At 41.3% G+C, this 21,346-nt stretch overlaps 2 protein-coding genes across 2 annotated transcripts; both read right to left on the minus strand.

Annotated features, from left to right (window-relative positions):
• Positions 1–2,739: 2,739 nt before the first annotated feature.
• On the minus strand, positions 2,740–10,174 carry tnnt2a (troponin T type 2a (cardiac)). Its single transcript, XM_069688265.1, has 11 exons — positions 10,120–10,174; positions 6,975–7,004; positions 6,654–6,678; positions 5,658–5,721; positions 5,336–5,452; positions 5,173–5,250; positions 4,984–5,094; positions 4,796–4,905; positions 4,556–4,646; positions 4,410–4,450; positions 2,740–3,039 (listed from the first exon to the last, which is right to left on the minus strand). The coding sequence occupies exons 4-11, from the start codon at positions 5,709–5,711 to the stop codon at positions 3,006–3,008; spliced, it is 636 nt and encodes a 211-aa protein (XP_069544366.1). The 5' UTR covers positions 5,712–5,721; positions 6,654–6,678; positions 6,975–7,004; positions 10,120–10,174; the 3' UTR covers positions 2,740–3,005.
• Positions 10,175–12,290: 2,116 nt separating this feature from the next.
• Positions 12,291–20,450, minus strand: lad1 (ladinin). The gene is made up of 14 exons (XM_069689168.1): positions 20,413–20,450; positions 19,474–19,659; positions 18,647–18,941; positions 17,291–17,364; positions 16,355–16,526; positions 15,943–16,035; positions 15,564–15,607; positions 15,443–15,485; positions 15,074–15,117; positions 14,891–14,957; positions 14,643–14,777; positions 13,755–13,844; positions 13,066–13,191; positions 12,291–12,861 (listed from the first exon to the last, which is right to left on the minus strand). Exons 1-13 carry the CDS (start codon positions 20,448–20,450, stop codon positions 13,099–13,101), a joined length of 1,374 nt encoding a protein of 457 aa, XP_069545269.1. The 3' UTR covers positions 12,291–12,861; positions 13,066–13,098.
• Between the last annotated feature and the right edge of the window lie 896 nt (positions 20,451–21,346).

The raw sequence follows: 21,346 nt of genomic DNA on the forward strand, positions 1-21,346 counted from the left end.
GGACAAAGACGGGAAACGGGGCAGAAACTGCTCGGCTCTTTCCAAAGGCAACAAAATCCACCCGTCTGCACCGCCGGAGCTCACTGACTAATACATGACGTCCTGTTTGTTTAAACTGTAAAAACAGGAGTATTAAAACTCCATTATGTGGTTTTACACGGTTCACGTGACCTCCTAAAATCACAATAATATTTTTCACTCTTTGTTTATCGAGCCGATTGTGGCAATTAGTGGAAATGTGTTGCCTTTGGACCCAGCTAAGTTCGTGCTGCTGACAGCTGATAGTAGCTTCATATTAACTGGTGGTAGCCAAAGTGGTCAAAGCGGTAGCCGGCTTCTCAACTAGATTTTGGCAATATAGCGAAAAGACATATTTTCAATATTCAATTTGAACCGTTTCTTTGGTGTTGTACCTTTTTAAAGTGCCTTAAGAGTCCTTTTTTTGTTGTTGTTGTTGTTGTTGCTTTGTGAAAAATGCACCTGTTGAAATTTTACAAATTGTCTGTTATATTTTTGTTGTTGTTGTTGTTGGTTTGTTTCTTTGTTTTGTCATTATATGTATGTTTTCTTGCATGAACTGAGAAATTGGGAGACAAAGAAAGACCGGAACGTAATACGCCACGCCCCCGGATCCGCACGGATCGCATTTACGCAAATATAATTACAACTCTCTCGGGGGCGACGGCAAACGGCCTCGTCGCAAGCCGGCTCGCGGCAGCCGAACGGCGGCGGCGGCTGGATACCGCACCAAAAGCCTGCGATGCGCTCGTCGGCGTCACATTTTTTTTGCCCTGCGAGAGGGGGGGGGAAACGAACGTGCCCTCGGTTTAGCCGCCGAATACCAAAACCGGTCGGCGAGGGGGGGTCGGGAAAGGTCATGCTTTTGGCTCGAATAAGTGACTTTGCGTCGCGGAAGTTACTTAATATAAGTTAAATACGGTACATTGTGAAAGTAGCTTATCCACGTTTCAACAACGAAAAAGAAAAGAAAACCCACATGGTACCCTCCTGGTCCTCTTCAACGTATTAATGGGGGGGGGGGGATACACGTTTCACGTGTTTTGTGGTCACATGAGTTTTCGCACAGTTGCGAAATTCACGTTTTCCCGTCAGGGCGGGGTGTCCGCTCTCATAAACCATCTACCGCGTTGCTTTTTTTGTGTGTGTTTGTTTTGTTGCAAACAGGCTTTAAATCTTCTCAAATGCCTTTTGAAAGACGGGAGAAAATACAAATCACCCGAAACATCCTCGCCACGGGGCACAGACGTTTGGCAACCGTAGAAATTTCCCCCCACGGCCCTCCAAAATAAACCGCAGCGGACTGTTTTTTTTTTTTAAATTTTTTTTAATTAATTTGCCTCGAGGAGTAACGATGTCAGTATTTCTTTGAATGTATTTTTTTTTTTGGGAGAAATGTGCGAGTGGCGTATAATTAGAAGCATTCCCTGTCGCTCAGTTTGTACATAGAATAAATAACGAAATATACAGACAACTCTGTAAGTGGTGTTTGTTTTTTTCTCTCCCCCACCTCCCCCCGCCCTCACCCCATCAACATCTGATTTTAAAGTTATTTAAAAAAAAATGTCCCCTCGGGGATTAATAAAGTAAATACCTACCTACCTTATTCGGTGGGCTGACGAAAAGTACATTCATGCAAATGTGTTGTTTGCTCTTTACAAGTTTTACCACTTCAGGCACCAAGGCTTTCATCGCTGCGGAGTTTCTGCAGTGCGCACGCACGCCGTCGTATGACTAAGAGAGCAACTATGAGAAAGAAGAAAAAAAAAAAAATGGAAATCTTTTCAGCTTTTCTAAGTTGGGTGTGAGGGTCTGATCGGATCCGGTTTGGTGAGATTTTAAGAACCCGGCTGCGGGCTCTGAATGTGTTTTTTGTTGTTGTTGTTGTTGTTTTGCAGAAAGCAAGATTTTCATACAACACTTGAACAAACGAGTATAAAATTCACGTTCGTAACGTTCACAAAATCACTTTTGCACGATTTAGGATTTGCGTCTCCACTCCCCCCTTGCAACCTTAACTTTCTGTTCCTGTGCGCCGAAGCTGACGGTTTTTCATGGAGCAGAAAGTTCTTCTGTGACTGAATAAATCACAAGCTTTTTTTTTTTTGTTTTTGTTTTCTTGTCCTCCGGAGGACCGAGCGCGGAGTGATTTGCGACACCTGTCTTTCGGTGACTCTTGCCCGCTGATCGTCGACGCGTCGCAAACCAGCGTAAACCAGCGTTATTCTGCAGGGGGTGTCATTTTTGATCGCGTTGTGACAAAATGACCCATGAGACTGGATTGAGTATTTAGCTTTGCGTCTGCATCTCTTGATTAAAAATAGGGATGTTGTCAGATGAATTCACGTTGAGGAAAGACTTCAATATGCTTGAAATGTTGGAAAGCAGCCAAAATAGGAACTGATTTTTTTTTTAATTCAAAAGGATTTTCCCATCTGGCTTAGGTGTTACAACAATGAGTCATTCTCTTTCAACTTTGTGAGTGCGGGTGGGCGTGTAGCCGTGAAGCCGTTGGATATCGGGTGGATGTCTGGGCCTTTGCCCAAGGAGCATCATGTCAGCCCCGGTCATGTCGCAGCCTGTCTCTCGGGAGAGGGATGTCTCGTCCTGCCTTTGATTCAGGCTTTCTGTATTCAGGTTTGAATGTACAAGAGTCATTTTTCTTTTTTTTAATTACTGTCGCTGTCAGTAAATGAACTCACACTCGAGGGTCTAAAAAAAAAAAAGAAGCAAAAAGCGAGTGATTGAACTCGGATGGTTTTATTTACACACATAAAAGCCCTTACTATCGTCCCAAAGAATGGGAATGGGAGGAAAACAATAGAGGGAGACGGAGCTGGACAACTGGATGCAATTGGGAGCGTAAGCGGTGGTCTTTGAGGAAATAGTTGGGATTTGGGTGTGGCGGGACAGCCGGGGGCTTGGTTTGAGTCGATAGCTCGCGGGACGGGGCTGATGTTCGCGCTCTTTTCTCAGTAAGTCGATGCCTATTTCCTCAGGCCTCTCTTGGTCCTCTTGGATCTGTGGAAAGTGAAGGGGCAGGCCACGCGGCCAAAGAGAGTCAGGCACAACTTGTTAAGCATTGAGTGTTGAGATGCACATCGAGCTTGCACTTTGACATTCAAGAAATAACAAGGCCAGCAGCGCATTGCGACATCCTCAGACGTTGAAGTGCTCGAGGGCTCTGGGTTTGTTCGTGGCGCATCGCAGGTTAAAAAAACAACAACGAAGTACCGTTTTAATTATTTATGCAAGTGGATTAATAAGCGTATGACATCCACCAAACATGCCTCTGAGATGTTGGATAAGTTTGTTCACGTGCGCTCTCGCCCGCTAAAGCCACAAAAACGGTCCTCTGCCGGCTCGGTTGTTTAACGTAAACCTGGTTTGAGCCGGTGGAAAGGCCCGCCGGAGTTCACCTTAAAACGACGGCGCAAAAAAAACTGCACCGCACGAGTGCGTCTTTACCGACACCCCTTGTTGCACACCGTGCCACCCGTCCCGCTCACACCGGCTTCGCACCAGTGCCGGAATAGGGCCCTCGGTGTTCTCTAGGTGCAGCTTCACCTAACTACCGCACCCAGCTCTACAGCCGGCAGGGGCGGAGGGCTTAAGAGCAATCGTCAGCTAATCAACTACTCATTTCAGCCTTAAAGAAGCGGCTGCTTTCTGGGGATACAGTGAAACTGAGGAGGGGCTGACAAACAAACAAAAATGCTATCCAGTCGAGTGGGGAACTAGCGACTATTTTCAGACTGTAGACAAACTGGATTGGAAGTAAGACAGACGGTTTGCACTGGTATTTGCAAGCGAGCCGATCGGGCTTGGCAGACATCGCTGATAACGATTTACGCCCGGCTACGTTTCACATGAACACGTACGTCATGTGTTTCAGGGAATCGTAGATGAACTGGACTAATAAAATGATGATCAGCTGCACACGCAGCAGATCTGAGATGATTAAGTTGATTTCATTTATTTGGAGCCTGTTATTGTGCATTTAGGAGGTAATTTTTTTTTTTTTGGACTATCAACGCGCACACAGCTGTAAAATCCAATTGGAATCGTCTTTCAAAACAACCTCCAAATATGGTTTGGATCCCGTTTGTAGAAATCACATTTCCTGTGTTTTTTTTGCTGTCCAGAATGTTTTTTTTTTTTTTTTTTAAATCCATCTAGATATGATTAAAAAAAAAAAAAAAAAAAAATTTTTGGCTGGCAGTCTGAACAAGGCTTAAAAGTCAAGCAATCTGAATTTATGTTTCACCGATTTCAGCTATTCTACTATTTATTTTTCTTTTATTAATATCTGTCTTTTTTTTTTTCTTCATCTTTTTTATCTTTCAGTTCTTTCATTTATTCAGTCAGATAGAATACATTTTATTCCTTACGTTTTCTGATGGTCGCTCACTCGGTTCCTCAGCACGTTAATCTGGAACAAAGGAAACATGTTAACATGTGAAACAGTGCTACTATAATGAGATCTGGTGGAACCCATGTGTTACTCCTGTGATATGTTGTATAATGTTGGGCACACCTCATATTTCTGCCCGCCCAGCTGGTACTGCAGTTCGAACTTCTCTGCCTCCAGCTCGTACATCCACTCCCACAGCTCCTTAGCTTTCTCCCTGAGACGCAGACAGCAAAATTAGATTGTACAATTGTTTCCTGTGATGTTCAGTGATTATTTTTTAATTCCTTAATGTGTACCATGAAGACAAAAAATGCATTGTGTTTACTGTGAGTATTTAGAATGACGTTCTATATCTCCACCTACTTCAGTCTTTCCTGACTTAAGTTGTCGATGTCTAAAGATTTGCGTCTTTCGTGCAGGATCTTCTTCTTCTTCTCTCTCTCTGTCTGCCTCTTACCGCTCCGTTTCTCTGTCTGTAAGAAATGGAAATAATTCACATTTTACTGTTTCAACTCCTGGAAATTCCCACCATAAATATTCTACTTACTCACCAACTTTTGCATGTAGCCTCCAAAGTGGAGGCTGGTCAGGGTTTTCTTCTTCTTTGCATCATCCTCTGCCTTCCTCTTGGCCTCCTCATCCTCCTTACGGGCTCTCTCGTCCTGGATGAGGGAGAAGACCAAGAGTGAAATGTGGTAGACCGTGTAGAGTTCATTAAAGCAGCTAGAACAGGATTTTACCTCGAGACGCTTCTGACGCTCTTTCTCTCGCTCGCTGCGGATTCTGTGCTGCTCTGCTCGCTCAGAACGACGCTTATCCTGGAACAGCAGGTCATCGCATCTGGTCATAACAGCGCTTACAGCCTATTGAAAATCAGTTTCCATTTGAGTGTTGTGCACTTACAATACGATCTTTGAGATTAATGATGTCTTCTTCTTCCTTCTTTCTGCTTTCAAAGTGAACCTCAATCAAAGTCTGAAGCTCCATCAGGTCCTTCTCCATCCTCTTGCGATGTATGTCCTACAGAAACAGAGATTATGTTCAACAAAGAGTATGAGATGCAATACACATAGAGTACACAAGTTAAGTTAAAAGGAAACCTTGAGAATGTTAGGACTATACATGGCAAAAAGCAATGGAGACATACCTTATTTATTCCTACCCAAAATGTGATGTTTTAAAATTATATAATACACCGTGAGGCAAAGACCTGTGTGTCACTTACATCAAAATCCACCTTCTCTCCATCTGGGATCTTAGGAGGGATGAGGTTCGGCATGCTAAATGGCCTGAAGGAAAACAAACAGGACAGTTGGGAAACAACAGGGTGCAGTATTTTAAGATCAAGTAAGAAATGTGGAAAAAAAAAAAAGAAGAAAAAAGTACTTGTATAGTAAGTAAAAGAGTATTGTTTTGTGTCTTTGTCTGTGCATGTTGTTAATTCTAAGAACTAGCTGTTTGTATTGCTTTGATTGACTTTTTTGTTATTAAAGATAATAATTATCATGGTAACATATATAGTCAGGAATGAGAATGTGATGAAGAAGTTTTGCCTGTCTCTGTTCAGAGGTAACCAAATCCACTGATCAGAAGCATTTAAAACATTGTATTTGTTACATTAGATTTGTTTCAATGTGTACAGTAACAGCAGCGTAAAAGTAGATATTCATATGTATTGTATTGTATTGATTATAAAACATTTGTACAGTATATTTATTATACAAGATACAGCCAAAAGCTAATTTCCATCTGCAGTCCCTTGATGGTTAGTCACTTTTTGGCTTCATTGACTAAACTAACAAAGTATTGGTTGCTAATTTTTTTTTTAGATTTGAGGTTCATGAAGAAGGATTTTGGACAGAGCAAAGCTGTCTGTTTCTTGTCTTCTTGTTATTAAGCTAAGTGAAGGTCTGTGTTATTAGACTTAACTATCCAGACATGAGAGTGTTACCAGTCATTTCATCTTATACTTAAGAAAGCAGATCATTTCCCAAATTCTTTTTATTCCGTAGAACTGTGTCCACAACAAAACTGTCGAAAAAATTATGTGCATATGTGTGTGTGTGTGTGTGTGTGTGTGTGTGTGTGTGTGTGTGTGTGTGTGTGTGTGTGTGTGTGTGTGTGTGTGTGTGTGTGTGTGTGTGTGTGTGTGTGTGTGTGTGTGTTGTATGTGTGTGTACGTGTGTGGGCGTGTGTGTGTTCATCCATGGGCGTTACTTACTTGAATTTTGGTTTGGCCTCCTCCTCTGTTGAAGGAGGAAATAAAAAGAAGAGAAAACAGAGATGAACTATGCCAGACCACACAGGCACAAACTCACCAAACCCACACCAAAACATTCCATAATCCTGCCAGGAATCCCCAGCAAGTCATGACAGTGGGATCTTTGTTTATGATAAATGCCAGATGGAGATTTATTTCTTTTAGAAATCTTATTTGCTCCTAATTCTGGGTATCATTAAGGTGAAGGTTGAATACATCCAAGAACAATAGGATTGAAAATGTGCAAGGTGTGCCCACATTCACTTAGGAAAACAGTGTTACCTTCTCCCTCCTCTTCTTCACCTTCTCCATCTGAAATCCAAATAAAAGAGCTTGTGAGAGTCAAATTAGAGGGCATGACCTGACAGGCCAAAGGATTTAGCAGAGCACTTTAACAGGACAGACACACCAAAATAGAGCGCAGAGAAAGTCAGATACTGTTGGCTTATCTGTGTTGGCGAGTGTCGGAAGTGAAGAGCTGCATCGTGTTATAAATACCCTGTGGAGAGGCGAGGGAGGTCACCGAAAAAAATCTTAGAGTCAGTCTCCTGCTAAAGATGTCATGGCATCAGTGACCTCTGAATGACGCTCTACTAAACATTATAAACAAATGTCAATAAAAAGCCGTTTTTCCGTGGAGGAAGGGTGTGTTACATCATTGTGACAACGGTGGCACCAGGCTTTATGTATTTGTATGCATGTATCGTGAACGTGATAGCTCAAGAGCGCCTTCGTGGTCGTTTCTTTTAATTCGTCACGAATGTTCACTTGAACTCAAAAATGAACTAAATAGATTTTGGTGGTCAAAGGTCAAAGGTCAGGGTTGCTCTGAACTCGTGTCTGTCCCATGCTCGTGAATGTGATATCCCGCAAGGGAAGGCCTTGAGGGAATTTCTTCGAATCTGGCACAACTGTTCACTTGGACTCAAGAGTGCATTGATTACATTTTGTTAGTCAAAGGTCAAGGTCTACGTGACCTCACTGTAGTCCCATTCTTTTTCCTTTTTTTTTTTAAGTAATCCCATAAAATAAGTTATGGAGTTAGAGTGAAAATCATAGTGTTACTCTTGCCCATATCAACTGTCAATATTACTGAGGGTTTTCTCTCGACTGTACTTCCTGTTTGTCCACAGAAGTCAGAATCGATGCGATCTCCATGCGTGACCCGGAGGACCCTGTTCCTGCTGGATGAGGTGTCCAGGAAGAGAGGCCTCTCAGAGAAGGAGCAGCTGCCACAGTCCTGACGGGTCAGTTCATCACTCACAATCAGTTTTTTTTTTATGCGTCTGTGCCGATGAGAGTTGTCGTTGGGATCGTTATGTTTTCGGGTTGTCCATCCGTCCAAACGTACGTCCTATTGTTGTGAACGCAGTATCTAAAAAAAAAACAGCTTAAGGAATTTTTAAATGTGCTTATTCTGTGGCACTGTTGCACAAAAATTCACTTGGGTTCCAGGATGAACTGATTAGATTTTAGTGGGCAAAGTGAGTCACAGTGACCTTTGACCTTACATTTGTGGCCATAATTAATTATTACACAACAAAAAATTCTAATAGGACAAAATGATGAAGTGGTGACATTTTTTTTTTTACACAAAATGTCAAAGGTTAATCTCCCTTTGACATGATAATGTTTTCCCAAACTACTCTTCTGGCCAATATTCAATGTTGTAAATCAGGAACAGAAGGAGAGATTGTGACCATATTTCACATTTGGTGAGATACCGAATTGGTGACAGTAATCTCATGTGTTTTATGTGATTGTAAAGATCTTCTGAGCTTTCACGTTGACAAAGCGTGAAGCAAACAGTGTTTTAGAATTTGTTATTTGCAGCACCATCCATATTTGAAACATAATCTACGGTCATGCCTAGAATCTAGCGTGGTGTTTCCAGAACCAAATTCACTGTGAAACATTCATTAAGGAGCCGTTTTCAGTCACTGCATCCTTCTGGGCATAGACAAGGGTTTGTTTTGAAGCTATTGGAGCAGCCTTTAACCAAAGAGCATTGACCACCATATGCGCCAAAACTCTACCACCGCTGCAACTATCCATCCATCCATTATCTCTACCCGCTTCATCCTGAACAGGGTCATGAGGGCGCCGGAGCCTATCCCAGCTCACTTTGGGTGAAGGCAGGGTTCACCCTGGACAGGGCGCCGCTGTAATTTCATTTAGAAAAAAAAAAACGCTTGGCTTCATTAGTCATCCACCGAGCCACTGACGCTGGTTGCTTATTGGTTCACCCTTCAGATTGGCTGAGCAAAGGTTAATCCTAATAGGATTTCCAGACTATAATCACAGCAAAGAAAACTGAAATTGGACAGAAGTGGATTTGAGCTGCAATTTACCTGTTTGCTGGAGGCATGCAACCACGAGCCGGTAATTCTTGTTTTCAAATGACTTTAACAAGACTAGACTGCAGCCACACTTGTGCCCGTGTGAGACTGTATGTAACCGTACGGGTGCCGTGGGCTAAATGCTGATGTCAACATAGGAACTAAGTGACAATGTTAACATACTAATGTTTAACATACATAATGTTTTCCATGTTTATAGTTTAGAGTGTTAGCGTGCTAACATTTGCTAGTTAGCAGTATACATCAAGTACAACTGAGGTTGAAAGGAATATCATCATTTTGTTGTTGTAAAATGTTGGACAAATTCAAATTGGTACATCGTCCAATATTAGTGAACCAGTTCAGCTAAATGAAAGTCAGGATTCATTGTCTGTGCGAATTTTCATGGAAATGAATCAGTCTGGACCGCAGTGGTCCTGCCTGGCGACAGACCCAGACCGCCATCCCATGCGGCCAACATGGCTAAAAACCACTCTGATGATAAACTGAGCTTGCAGTGGAAATGGTACGTTCACATGTTTTGGCAAGTAACTTTCTCTTGGGCATTGTGTTTGTGACACATCAGGTGTCAGTTCACAGCTGCCTCACAGGGCGTTTGCCGATTTTGACAGCATAAATGAGATGGAAAGATAATACTAATTCTGACCCAACATCTCTCCCTTTTCATTTTTATGGCAACAAAATAGAGAGAGACAGAGAGAGACGCCCAAACAATGCATGCATACTTATTCTGACTAATAAACGAGAGCCTGAGGGCTGGGAGGCCAGGGAATTAATCTCAACCAGTCGCTGTGTCTGGTGTGACTAATAACACATGTGCATTAGAACTTCAAGTATCTGCAGACTGTCACATACCAAAGTGAAATGTGAATGAGATAGCAGATCATCTTCCCGTATGTCTGTGACTGTTGGTTACGGGTGGAATATATGACTCATCACCACCATGTTGGCGACAGAGGCCCAGCTCTACCCCAGAACGTTGTCCTGCTGGGTAATCTCTGACAAGATACCTGACAAGCACTCAGAAACAGCCGTACAACAATAATACATCTTTTAGAAGCGCTCACCTTGTTCTTCGTTCCCTTCCTCCTCGTCAACCTGTTTGTCTTCCTCCCCTATGGCCTCTGGTGCACCAGGAAGTTGTACAACAAACAGAGACATGTCAGTGAGAAAGTGCCACTGTTTGTCACTGGGGGTGATGTTGACTCATTGCCTTATTTGAACATTCACTCTCCTTATCAGACGTTTATGGTGATTATGGCAACTACCAAACATTATTCAGTGTTTTGTTTTCTCTGATTCCTCCTAAAGCAAGAAACTTGTTTGCACTTTTTTTTCCTCCATACTGTACATTCATAATGTTTATTTGTTGGATAGACACTGTTCTCAAGCATAAGACAGTCATGAGTTTGCACAAACACCATGAGCAGACTGGGTACATTATCTTTTTTTTTTAGCCCAAAGCTTATACAGTACCTTCCTCTGCCTCCTCCTCCTCCTCCTCCACCTCCTCCTCTACCCCCTGCTCCCCTGCTGAACAAAGCAAAAGTGGTTAGTGCAGCAGCCAGCAGGAGTCAGACACAAAGGACGAACGGAAGAAACAAACAAACAAACAAACAAACAAGACACCCTTTCAAAGCATAATGAGATCAAGCACAAATTCTTATGCTTGAATTTGAATTAATCTTATTGTATGTGTCCAACTGACACATAACAAAAAAAAGAATTCACTGATTTCCCTGAGGCTCTTTCATAAGTGTCAGTATTCAAGATCTAAATACCTTCAGCAGGCTCCTCCTCTGCATCATGCAGACAGAGAAATAGACAGAGAAGATGGGTTATCATAAAATGAGAAATGCAAACTGGTTTACAGCACACAATATACCCAACTACATTTACAATAATGCTGCTAATACTACTATAAACTAAGAGTAAAGAATCTTCAAGAGTACAATAACTTTTACATCCTGTGGATTTTCCCCAAAAATCCACCTGCTGCAATCACAGACTCAATTCTTTTAGCACAAACTTACTTTCTGCTGCATTATAACACAGATGAATCATGGTAATTATACAATATTGTAAATTGCTCATATATATTGTACATACAACAGGACCCTACCTACAGCCATGAAACCTGTATGCTGATTTGACAAACAGGCTGAACATTTACATTTGATTAATTCATCATTTTCCTGTTTTCATTCATAGGAGAAACATTTAGGGCTTTACGTTCCCTTTAAATCCAATCTAGTGTTAGGTTACTACATTATGCTCCCTGGATTACTCAGGAAAAACAAGAAAAATCTAAAACAACACGGCTTTAGTTTTAACAGTAGATCACATCCTTCAGCACAGTAACACTATTGTACATGTTGAGTAATGAGGAAAGCGCTTACCTTCCACCTCCCTGTGAAAAGCAAACATGCGTATAAATTACTAGTGTTTCAAAACACATAAATATGACAGTCTGTCACATGACGTACGGCCGTCGTAACAAAAGATGCATAGAAACTACACGTCTGCACTGTGTGTGCACAGTTGTGCAACCACGTGGAGATATTCAAGAAGCATGTTCAGTTTGTTTAAGCAGAAACAGTCGAAAGAACAAGACTCAACCTACTCCTCATACTCCTCTACCACTTCCTCGTTGTCCGACATAGCAGGGCGCGGTCAGGTGCGGACCACTGAATCTGAACATTGAACACAGACCCCAGAAATTCACCCAGAGGTCAAGTTCCCCTTCACTTTCATTCACAGCTCAAATATTTTGTGGCACATGCAGCATTATAATCTTACCTGAGGAGCTGATGTAGTGATGGAGAAAGAGAGCTGATGGGGGGGGACTCAATGTGCAGCAGAGGAGAGGTCCTCACTTCCTCTAAAGTGAATGTGAGGTGAATGTCCCAGTGTACAAGAACAGAGTGTGTTGTGGAGAAGAGGCTTTAGGACCCGTTGTTGTGTTATTAATAACTTTTTTAGATAGCATGTACTCGCCATTATCACCATTCCCAAAAAAGGCCGCAGTGTGTGCATGACTGTGGGTTGCAGTGCCAAAAAGATCCAGATAAAGCCACAGTTGCTCACTGACAACGATTCACTCAAACACACACACACATTCCTTCACCCTTGTATGGCACCCTGCCGCTGACAAAACACAGGCATCTGACTCCTATCTGCGTCCTCCCTCTTCTGAGATAAGTCAACGATTCAATTAGAAAGAATTTTGTGAGACATCTGTAGTGAAAAATGTTTTTATTCTTTAGACAGGCAAATCTTGTCAAAAAGTCAAGTTAAAACAAACTATTATTTCAGCAGATTAGACAAAAAATACAATTAAAACTCCAGCATTGATTCCCAGTACTGTAATTCAATTGATATTATTAGCCTTAAGACATTCCCCTGTTTACAGTGCTTGAAAAATTACACAAAGTTAAGGCAAACAGATTAAGAGTTTCACACAAATACCACTGCCCTTTCTTTTTCCTGCCACTTTTCATATCCTGTCATGTCTACTTTGCTTTTTACTTACTTCCTCACTCATTAGATAGCATTTAAACATCTTTCTTTTGTATTTCAATGTTTGAAATTATACAGCAACAAAACAATGCAAAAGTGTTTGATAGCCTCCTAACTATAGAAGCAGTATCTTCTTTTTTTTAATTCCTCTAAAGCTTCAACTCTGGTTGTCCATCCTGTTTCCTTTGTGTGCTTCTGCAGTGAAGCAAAAACAAAAAGTGAAGAAGCATCCATCATGGCATCCATCAATCCTCCACATCTCTGCCTCTCCTCTTGCCATATTGAAAATCCTACATTTACAGGCAAAGTGAGGCAAAAACGTATTACTGAGGAAATACATATAACTGACAAAATTAAAATATGTAGCTGATGTTAATATTGTTAGTTGCCATAGATTTGCTTTATTTAGAGGTTGTTATAACGGCTTCCATAGCTTTCACCAGTGAAGTATTAGTACAAGCATTACTGCATGCATTATGGAACAGTATTCTTACCTATTGGGCATTTAAAATGTGCATCCTTCACTTTTAGATTTTTCCAGTGCTGGATTTTGAAACGCTGTCCTCCCCTCGATTCTCGAACAAGCTCCTCTTACTAGTAATGTCCACATGTCTCAAGTCCTACCGACAGAGAATGGAAACATTATCACACTTCTTTCTTAAAGGATGAGAAAAGCACACTGCATTTTCTCTATAAGCTGTCAGATGTCTTTGTCAAGAATGACCAGATTTTTGCTCAGATATAATTGATATGACAGTGTCACTACAGTCAAGGACACTTTACTCTGAAACTAACAGTAATCTGGTTTGACTGAACTCAACTTCTGAAGTTCAGTCAATCTATTATGCAGAAAAACACAAATGAGAATACTGGTATTTCATATGAATTCAAATCATAAATAATTATAGTTGTTGTAAATAGGGGATAAAACCTAGCTTTAGAAACAATAAATATTTCAATCTGAATTGGTTTGATCAGGGCTTTTTGTCATTCAAGCCTGAAAAACTTGACTGTTTTTTTTCATAATCACTTACATATTATACCTAATAAAAACGAATCAAACCTATGCATCAGGAACAACAAAGAGCTGAAAGAGCACTACTGCCCCCTGGCGTCCAGGTGCTACACTTGTTTAACTTCTTATATGACACAGTTTCAGCTGTCACTACAGGGGTGGCCTTACAGTGGGACTGTGTGAAGACCCAGTTTGATTGGTCTTGTTGATCCAGCGGTTGATCCGGTCTGATATCCCTCCTGAGAAGCCCCTAAATTCCTAACAACAGAAATGTGACATAATCAGTTAAATGATAGCACACGTGCATCCGATACAGAGAAAAATAAAATTACCGTCTCGTCTCCACCAACCACTGAAGCCGGAGTTTACATCCACGTGTCTCCAAACTCACATAATATATGTAGTAAGGGCTTTTAAAAAAAAAATCCTATATGTGTTCACATGCTAGGCCAATTAAGCTGATTCACAGTAGACAAACCTTCAAATATGGATTTTGCTGCAAAAAAGCCACAAATTCTACGACATGGATGTTTCCCACTTACTTTATAACCCGACAGCACAGAAGATCTACACAGTCATCACAGTTTTAAGATCAGTGTCACCAATTCAGTATCCAACCAAATGAGAAACATGGTCACAATCTAATCTGTTCCTGAGTTATGTTGCTGACTAATGGCCAGGAAAAAAGGATTTTGCAGAACATTATGATGTCACATAGAAGTTGACCTTTAACCTTTTGTATATAAAATGTAATGACTTCATAATTTTATTATGATTCGCAAATAAATTCTTAAGTTCTGGCCACAAATGTGTTTTGTAAAGTCACAGTGACCTTTGACCTTTGACCACTAAAATCTGGTCAGGTCATCCTGGAACCCAAGTGAATGTTTGTGCCATATTTGAAGAAATTCCCTTCTTGAGATATTGCAATATCGCAATATCTCAAGTGCAAATGGACGGACGGACAATCTGAAAACATAATGCTCTCAAGTATGACTGTCTTCAGCACAAAGGCATAAAAAAAAAAAAAAAACTGATCGTGACTTTTGAACTTACCTGTCTGGAGACTCCAGGAGTGCTGGGGCTCTGTGCCGGCTGCTCCTTCTCAAAGAGGCCTCTTTTCCTGGACACCTCCTCCAGCAGGAACAGGGTCCTCTGAGTCACGTCTGGAGATCGCATCGATTCTGACTTCTGTGGACAAACAGGAAGAAGAGTTGAGAGAAAACCCTCAGTAATATTGACAGCTGATGTAAACGAGAGTAAGGATATGATTTCCATTACAGCGGCTGTGGGCTGACACTGACCTGTGCTGCCTGAGCCAGTCTCTCCATCTTCTCCTGGATGGATCGGGATGAAATCCTCTGCCTCGAGCTGGAAAGACAGAATGCATGAATGCGCTTGTCTAGCTGTAGTCACTTATAATGACTAAAAATACAAAACATTTGGAAGTAAAATCTCAATTGAAAAAATTAACAACAGAAACTCACTTTCTCTGGAAAGATGACGCTTTGTCTTCATCCTCATTTTGGTCCTAGTAACAAACCCGAGGACAACTAAAGTTACAGATACTGAAAAGTATCAACGCACAACTTACAATAACACAAATTCAATTCAACCACTGTAGTCATGTCACTCTGCTGATATTGAAAGAATACCTCTCTGTTCAAAGTGCATAGTTACAGACTATGAAGCTGAGAATCCATCAAGAATCAATCAAGAGTTTTTTATTTTTGTTATCTCATTAATGTAAAGCACTGTGTAGTGGTACATTTTTGCAAAGTGCCACACAGGAAGGCTATCAATTGATCATTATTTATTACTATTTTACATCAAATGAAAGTAAATCAAAGTCTTACTGTGTTGGGTTCGAAGTTCTTGGAGGCCATCCTCACGCTTGCACTACAACAGAAGAAGCCAATCAGTCGGAGGGAGGCAGATACAAAGAGCCTCCATATCAAGACGAGGTTGTTTCCTTACCTCCTCTGCAGCGGTGCACTCTCCTCTTCTTTCTTCCTCATCATCTGTGGAAGACAAAGCCTATGTGAGTGTGTGTTTGCTGTTCTTGTTGTCCGGATGTCAGCAGCTCCTGCCCTGTGGTGTCAGGGTGTTAACAGAGGAACCAGCCTGCAATAAAACCTGGTAAATATTGCTTCAGCTAATAACATCACATCGTGTTTCAACAGTCAAATAGTAAAACTTAATGTTGGCATGCATCATGGGGAACATGTGTGTGTGTGTGTGTGTGTGTGTGTGTGTGTGTGTGTGTGTGTGTGTGTGTGTGTGTGTGTGTGTGTGTGTGTGTGTGTGTGTGTGTGTGTGTGTGTGTGTGTGTGTGTGTGTGTGTGTGTGTGTTTACCCTGAAAGATATAGTCCTGGAGCTCTGTCTGACGAAGGCCGGTTTGGCCATCTGTTCAAAGTTTCTGTTGTTAGAGGAGTCATTCAAGCTGGTCTGTGATGAAGAAAAAAGGGTGCTTAAAGTTTGTGATACAAAGGATCAGAATTACCTCCTCTCAGTGTGACTTTAGATGAGCTTTTATGAACATCTTTTCCATGTTTCAAGGCGCAGATGATCATTATACTGGCACAAAGACTCTTTTAACATGAGAGGATGTTGTTTCTTTTATAGGATTGATGAAATGTGACCTCGGCACTTAGCAAGCACTTTGCAGCCAAACTTTATTTGACAAAAAAAAAAAAAAAACATGAAGCTGAGCTCATTTTTTTGTAAATTATGTCATTTGTGTGTGTGTGTGTGTGTGTTAAACTACCTCCTCTGTGTGTCCGTTCTGAACAGGGCTTTGAGCTGCCCGAGGAGAGGGACTCTGGCAGGTCGTGGCCCACTGTTCCCGTGGTGACGAGGGGGTCGTCGGAGAGCGAGGGCTCATGGGTGTTGTGGGCCCGCTGGTAGAGGGACTCTTGTCGAGTGAGATGGAGACAGAGCTGCAGCCACAGAAACGTGAGTGAACTTAAAGCTCAGTTAAAAATACATGAGATAACAGTTATATAGGATGTATTTACCAGTTTCCTTTTGAAATTTTACAAATCCTTTTGAAGTATGTCTACCATGTCAAAACTGTGTTGAAAGATTAAAGCTTCTTTATTACTTACAAATAAGTATTGGACAGGCTGCCGACACTTGGCAAATCAGTGTGACAGCGAAATAAAAATATCTTTAGTGCCAACCAACCTTTGCCTTATTAAATTCACATAATGGAAATGAAACAAGAGCTGGATAAGAGCAGTCATAGTAGTCTTCTTTACTGCTTCAAGCCAATAAAATGACACAGCAGAGTTTGTATCCAAAGAGAAAACCAGAGGTGCCAGAATGCATTAATGTTTTACTATCTGACACTAACTTAGAAAAAACTTTCTAGTTATGTAGCCTGTTGATCTTATTAAGGAAGAGGTCAGTCTGTGTAAGAATACGTAAGCATAATAAATGTTACGTCTTCAAACTGGTTTGTCAGCACATCATTTTCTTTATATGGTTGACTATTCAGATAAGAAACAAAGCCATTATAATTAGATCGTTATTGGGAATATATTGGTTGTATTTTACTTTGCAACACTATTCTTTCCTTCTGCTGTTTTAATTTCCCTGTGAGGAGTCTATAACCTTCATGTTTTCCTTGTAAAATGTTCTGTGATTCTCCTGTGATGACTAACCTACAGAGAACAATAGAACAGAAATCGCCATTGTTCACCTGACAAACTTGCGGGCCGGGCCGGATGAGGGTTTGGGATCAGGGTCTTTATCCGACGTCTCTCTGTTTTCATGCTAACAAAGAAGCAAAACAGCATGAGTATACAAGCTTTTGTACAGAGACACACCTTGCATTGCATAATATGGTGCAGTTATGCCAGATACAATGAAAAGGAGCAATAAAGTAAATAAAGTATATACCTACCTACCAATAAAAGATAAAGTTATGACCACACCTTATCAAAGTTTTAGAGATGATCTGCATGGTCACTTGACTCACAGAAGGAGATCAAGTCCAGTAATAAAATGCAATATATTTAAATGCTTCTATCCTCAAAGAAAAATGACCAAACTTGTTTATAAATAGCTGACAGCTTGACATGCATGTATGTGCGTGGCATTATACACACTTTCTTAATATCTTTGTGAGGGAAAGAAATGTATTGAGTTCAACTTGTTGTAAAATCTAGATAATATTTAACAACTATCCCTCTGTGTGGGGTAACAGTGATTAACCACGCTCCAGGGTGGCACTGTTGGTGCCACTGTGTTATGACTTAGTGACGCAGTAATGGCTTCAGTAAGAGTGGAGGTTTTTCTAGTGTGTATCCACCTCATTTGTCTATCAGTGAAGGCAGTCCTTATTTTGTCACTTTTGGCTTTCCTGGCGGGGATGTTGTTGTCGGTCTGTTGGTCAGTCAGTTGGTCAGCCCACAGTTGTTTTTTTTTTTTCAATTACTCTGTGAAATATCTCAACATCTACTGCAGTATTTGTCCCAGACATTCATTGTTTGTCACAGAGCAGCAAGCACGGCTTTAAAGTCTCATGCTGTGTTCCAAGTGGTGTAATTACATAAAAACACTCACTAAGTCTGGAAACATGCACCGTGCTACAAGTTCCCAGATGATGCCATCTCGGCTACGTAGCGGAAAGGAAGGGACCACCGATGTCATGAATTATCAAATTAAGACGTCAGAGGAAGATGCAGCTGTTGCAGAACACCTCACAAAAGTGTTTATTTTTCACTGAGCGCCACCAAACTGCTGTTGGACAGATAGCCATCAGGCTCTTTGTTGAGTCTGTTAAACAGAAGGCACGAGAACTCGTTCATTTCTGGGAAGAATAAACAAAGCCAGCAGATATGTTGGCAGGTGATGAATTCAAGTGCTGCAGTTATCTCCGGTAAGTGCTGAACAGCGGTTTGTGGTTTGAGACAACAACACCCTGTCGAAATTCAAGTAATACGAAAGTATAACATGTAAGAGCGCTATTTATCAGTGCACTAAAGGAAGTATGTTATTTGCAATAGCGTCAGTGTTGTTGTCATATGACGGTAATTATTGGCTGCAGTCTTACCTGTCTGTTTGTGATGGCAGTTCTGGTGACGCTGCTGCTGCCGAAACTGTAAGAGGTTGTTTTCAGGGGTGATTGTGGTTTGAACACACTGCCCTGCTCCTCATCCATTTTCATCAGTGGCTCCACCTTGGCACCTCCTCCTCCTCCTTTTTCTCCGCTGGCTTCCGCTTCATCCTCCTCTTCCTCCTCCTCCTCTTCCTTCTTCTGTCGTCTTAGCGTCTCCACGTGCCTTATCCTCCGCTTTTCGTCACGCACTCGCAGCATCTCCATGAAGTCAGTCGGCATCTGTTCCTCACTGACAATAAACAGTATGTACACACACGTTCATGACCGATACACATGATGGATGGTCTCCAGAAAGAGGCGAAAAGACCTGTCAGTTCTGTGTCTGATCAGGTTTCTCTCATGAAAGGCTCTACAGTTGCTCTCTCTCTTTGAAGACTGTGTCTGCTCCAGGCACTCAGCTGCTGTGATTTTTTTTTTTTTTTGACAGCTTTTCATACTTTTCATGCACGGTATCAGGTGTTTTCATGTGTTGCAAAAGCATACAGGTGACACACTCCCACGGGGAAAAAAAAAAGAAGTAAGAATCCTCTCACTGTGTGTGTGAAACACAACCACTAAATAGGTGTACGGTGAAAGGAAATTGATTGTACACCTTTTTAGTGGAACAGTGATGGCCATCTCACGTGCCAGAAAGAAACAGAAAAGGAAAGGTAGAAAGAATGAAACAGAAAGACAGAAGATAGGAATAGCAGTAAGTACAGCAGAGCACACACTTCCAACAGAAACATGACCAGACAAAGTTTACATGAAGGTTTAACAACCTGCTGAGGCCCTGGGACATGTCACTTGGGGAGTCTGTTCCGGGGGTGCTGTGACTGGCGGATGTGTCTCTGGGTATGGGGCTGAGGTCAGCATCTGGGTCGGCGGTGCTGCTCAAGCTCTTCCTCATCCTCCTCTTCTCCCTCTCCACCTCCTCCTCGTCTTCAACCGTCCACTGACGTGCTAGGCTGAAGGAACAGTCAAAATCCACACATGTGGCAAGATGATCAAAAAACGTGGACGTAAAACAGAAAATGAAACAAAGGCAGACACAAATGGAGACACAGATGGTGAACAGATGCAAAACTGTGCAAACGATACACTTTCACGAAATCTACAGAAATGAATCCTAAAAACGTGTTTTGGTTGGTAGAAAGGAGAGATTTAGAGCTGGTATAACCGTTACAGAGAACCTGCTGTACTTGTTCTTCAGCTGTTAAATCATAAATGTCAGGACTGTTTTTTTTTGTCGAAGCAAACATAAATCTTTCTTTCAGCCAAATAATTTGCATCATGGTTGTAGGAAACACAGTAATTATAATTGTCAGTTATAGAGCACCACTGGACAAAAAAAAAACACTTATTCAAAATTAAAACGGTACATACATTTTTACAAATTCCTACGCTTTCACCTGTAAAAAGCGTATTCGACTTTATAGCATAAAATTCAAAATATCACTGCAAAGTAAGAGGTGCCCGTAATCCTCATAATGATATCAAATAAGACAGAGAAGAGCACAACTGTAGACGTTGTAGATGCCTACTGCAGTCCCTACGGATGTTCTAAATATAATAGCAGACTATAACTGCAACAGACTGCTTAAGAGTCCACAACATTCTTGCATCTACTGTCCACAAGAAGCTGCTGCAGATGAAACACAGGTGTCATATTCGCTTTCGAAAAAAAAAACACAAAAAAAACGTGCCAGCAATGATCTTACCTGGACAAAGCCGACCAGTTCTTACGACTGATGGACATGTTGGAAAAGATGTATAGCCTACATATAAAGTTTCCTGAAGCTCCTCTTCGCTCAAAGACCGGAAGAAATCGACTGATTTGTCCTCTGAGGGCGGCAGTCAGATTACAGTCAGTGCGGCACAAAGCAATCCACCTTTACCCCGGTGCGGCTCACTGAGGCGTCACATGACCACAAAGGTAAGTTTCCCACCCGACAAAAGGGAGGGTGGGGGTGAGCAGAGAGCGAGAGAGTTTCCCCTTGTTTGGAAGAAGAGACCAATGTGACAATTCTGACTAATTCTCGTTTGTGTTTTGTTTTTTTCTTACGCTTCCAGATAGATAAATAAGCTTATTCAGATTGCTAAGGGAAATACAACGGACTTTTTTTTTTTTTATGATGATGGCTAATGTTGTTGTTGTGTATTTAAATAATGTTACGATATTATGTTAACCACAAGGAGTAACTGGGCCGAGGAGGACATTTAACAAAGAGATATACAAAAATGTGTCTAATAGGTATAATATTACTCTGCAGTTCACAGTAATTATTAAACAATTATCAACTACAGAGTAAACTTTAAAAAAAAAAAAAAAAAAAGTTGTGATAAAGTAGCAAATATTTGGGGGGGAAAAAAAGGTGCAAAGCCTTTCATCAAAAAAATATTTTTAAAAAAACTGACAAGACAGGAGGGACAAGAACAGAAACAACCATCAAAGCAGAAGAGTAACAGAAAAACAAAAAGACTAGTCAAGGAAAGTTGTTTTTGAACTGTCAATCGAATTTTATGGTCCAATATTAAAAGGAAGACTATGTGTGTAACTATGTTCCATTGCATTTCCACCTGATGCCTTGCTGCGCTGCGCAGTGAGTCTCCTTACAGTTTGAGTCCGACTGTTTGCTCTGCTGTGTGAGGCCA

This window comes from Brachyistius frenatus, unplaced genomic scaffold (assembly GCF_029030835.1).
Source record: "Brachyistius frenatus isolate BFR_SWC_R1_liver_20210118 unplaced genomic scaffold, ASM2903083v1 Contig_6, whole genome shotgun sequence".
NCBI classification, from domain to species: Eukaryota; Metazoa; Chordata; class Actinopteri; family Embiotocidae; genus Brachyistius; species Brachyistius frenatus.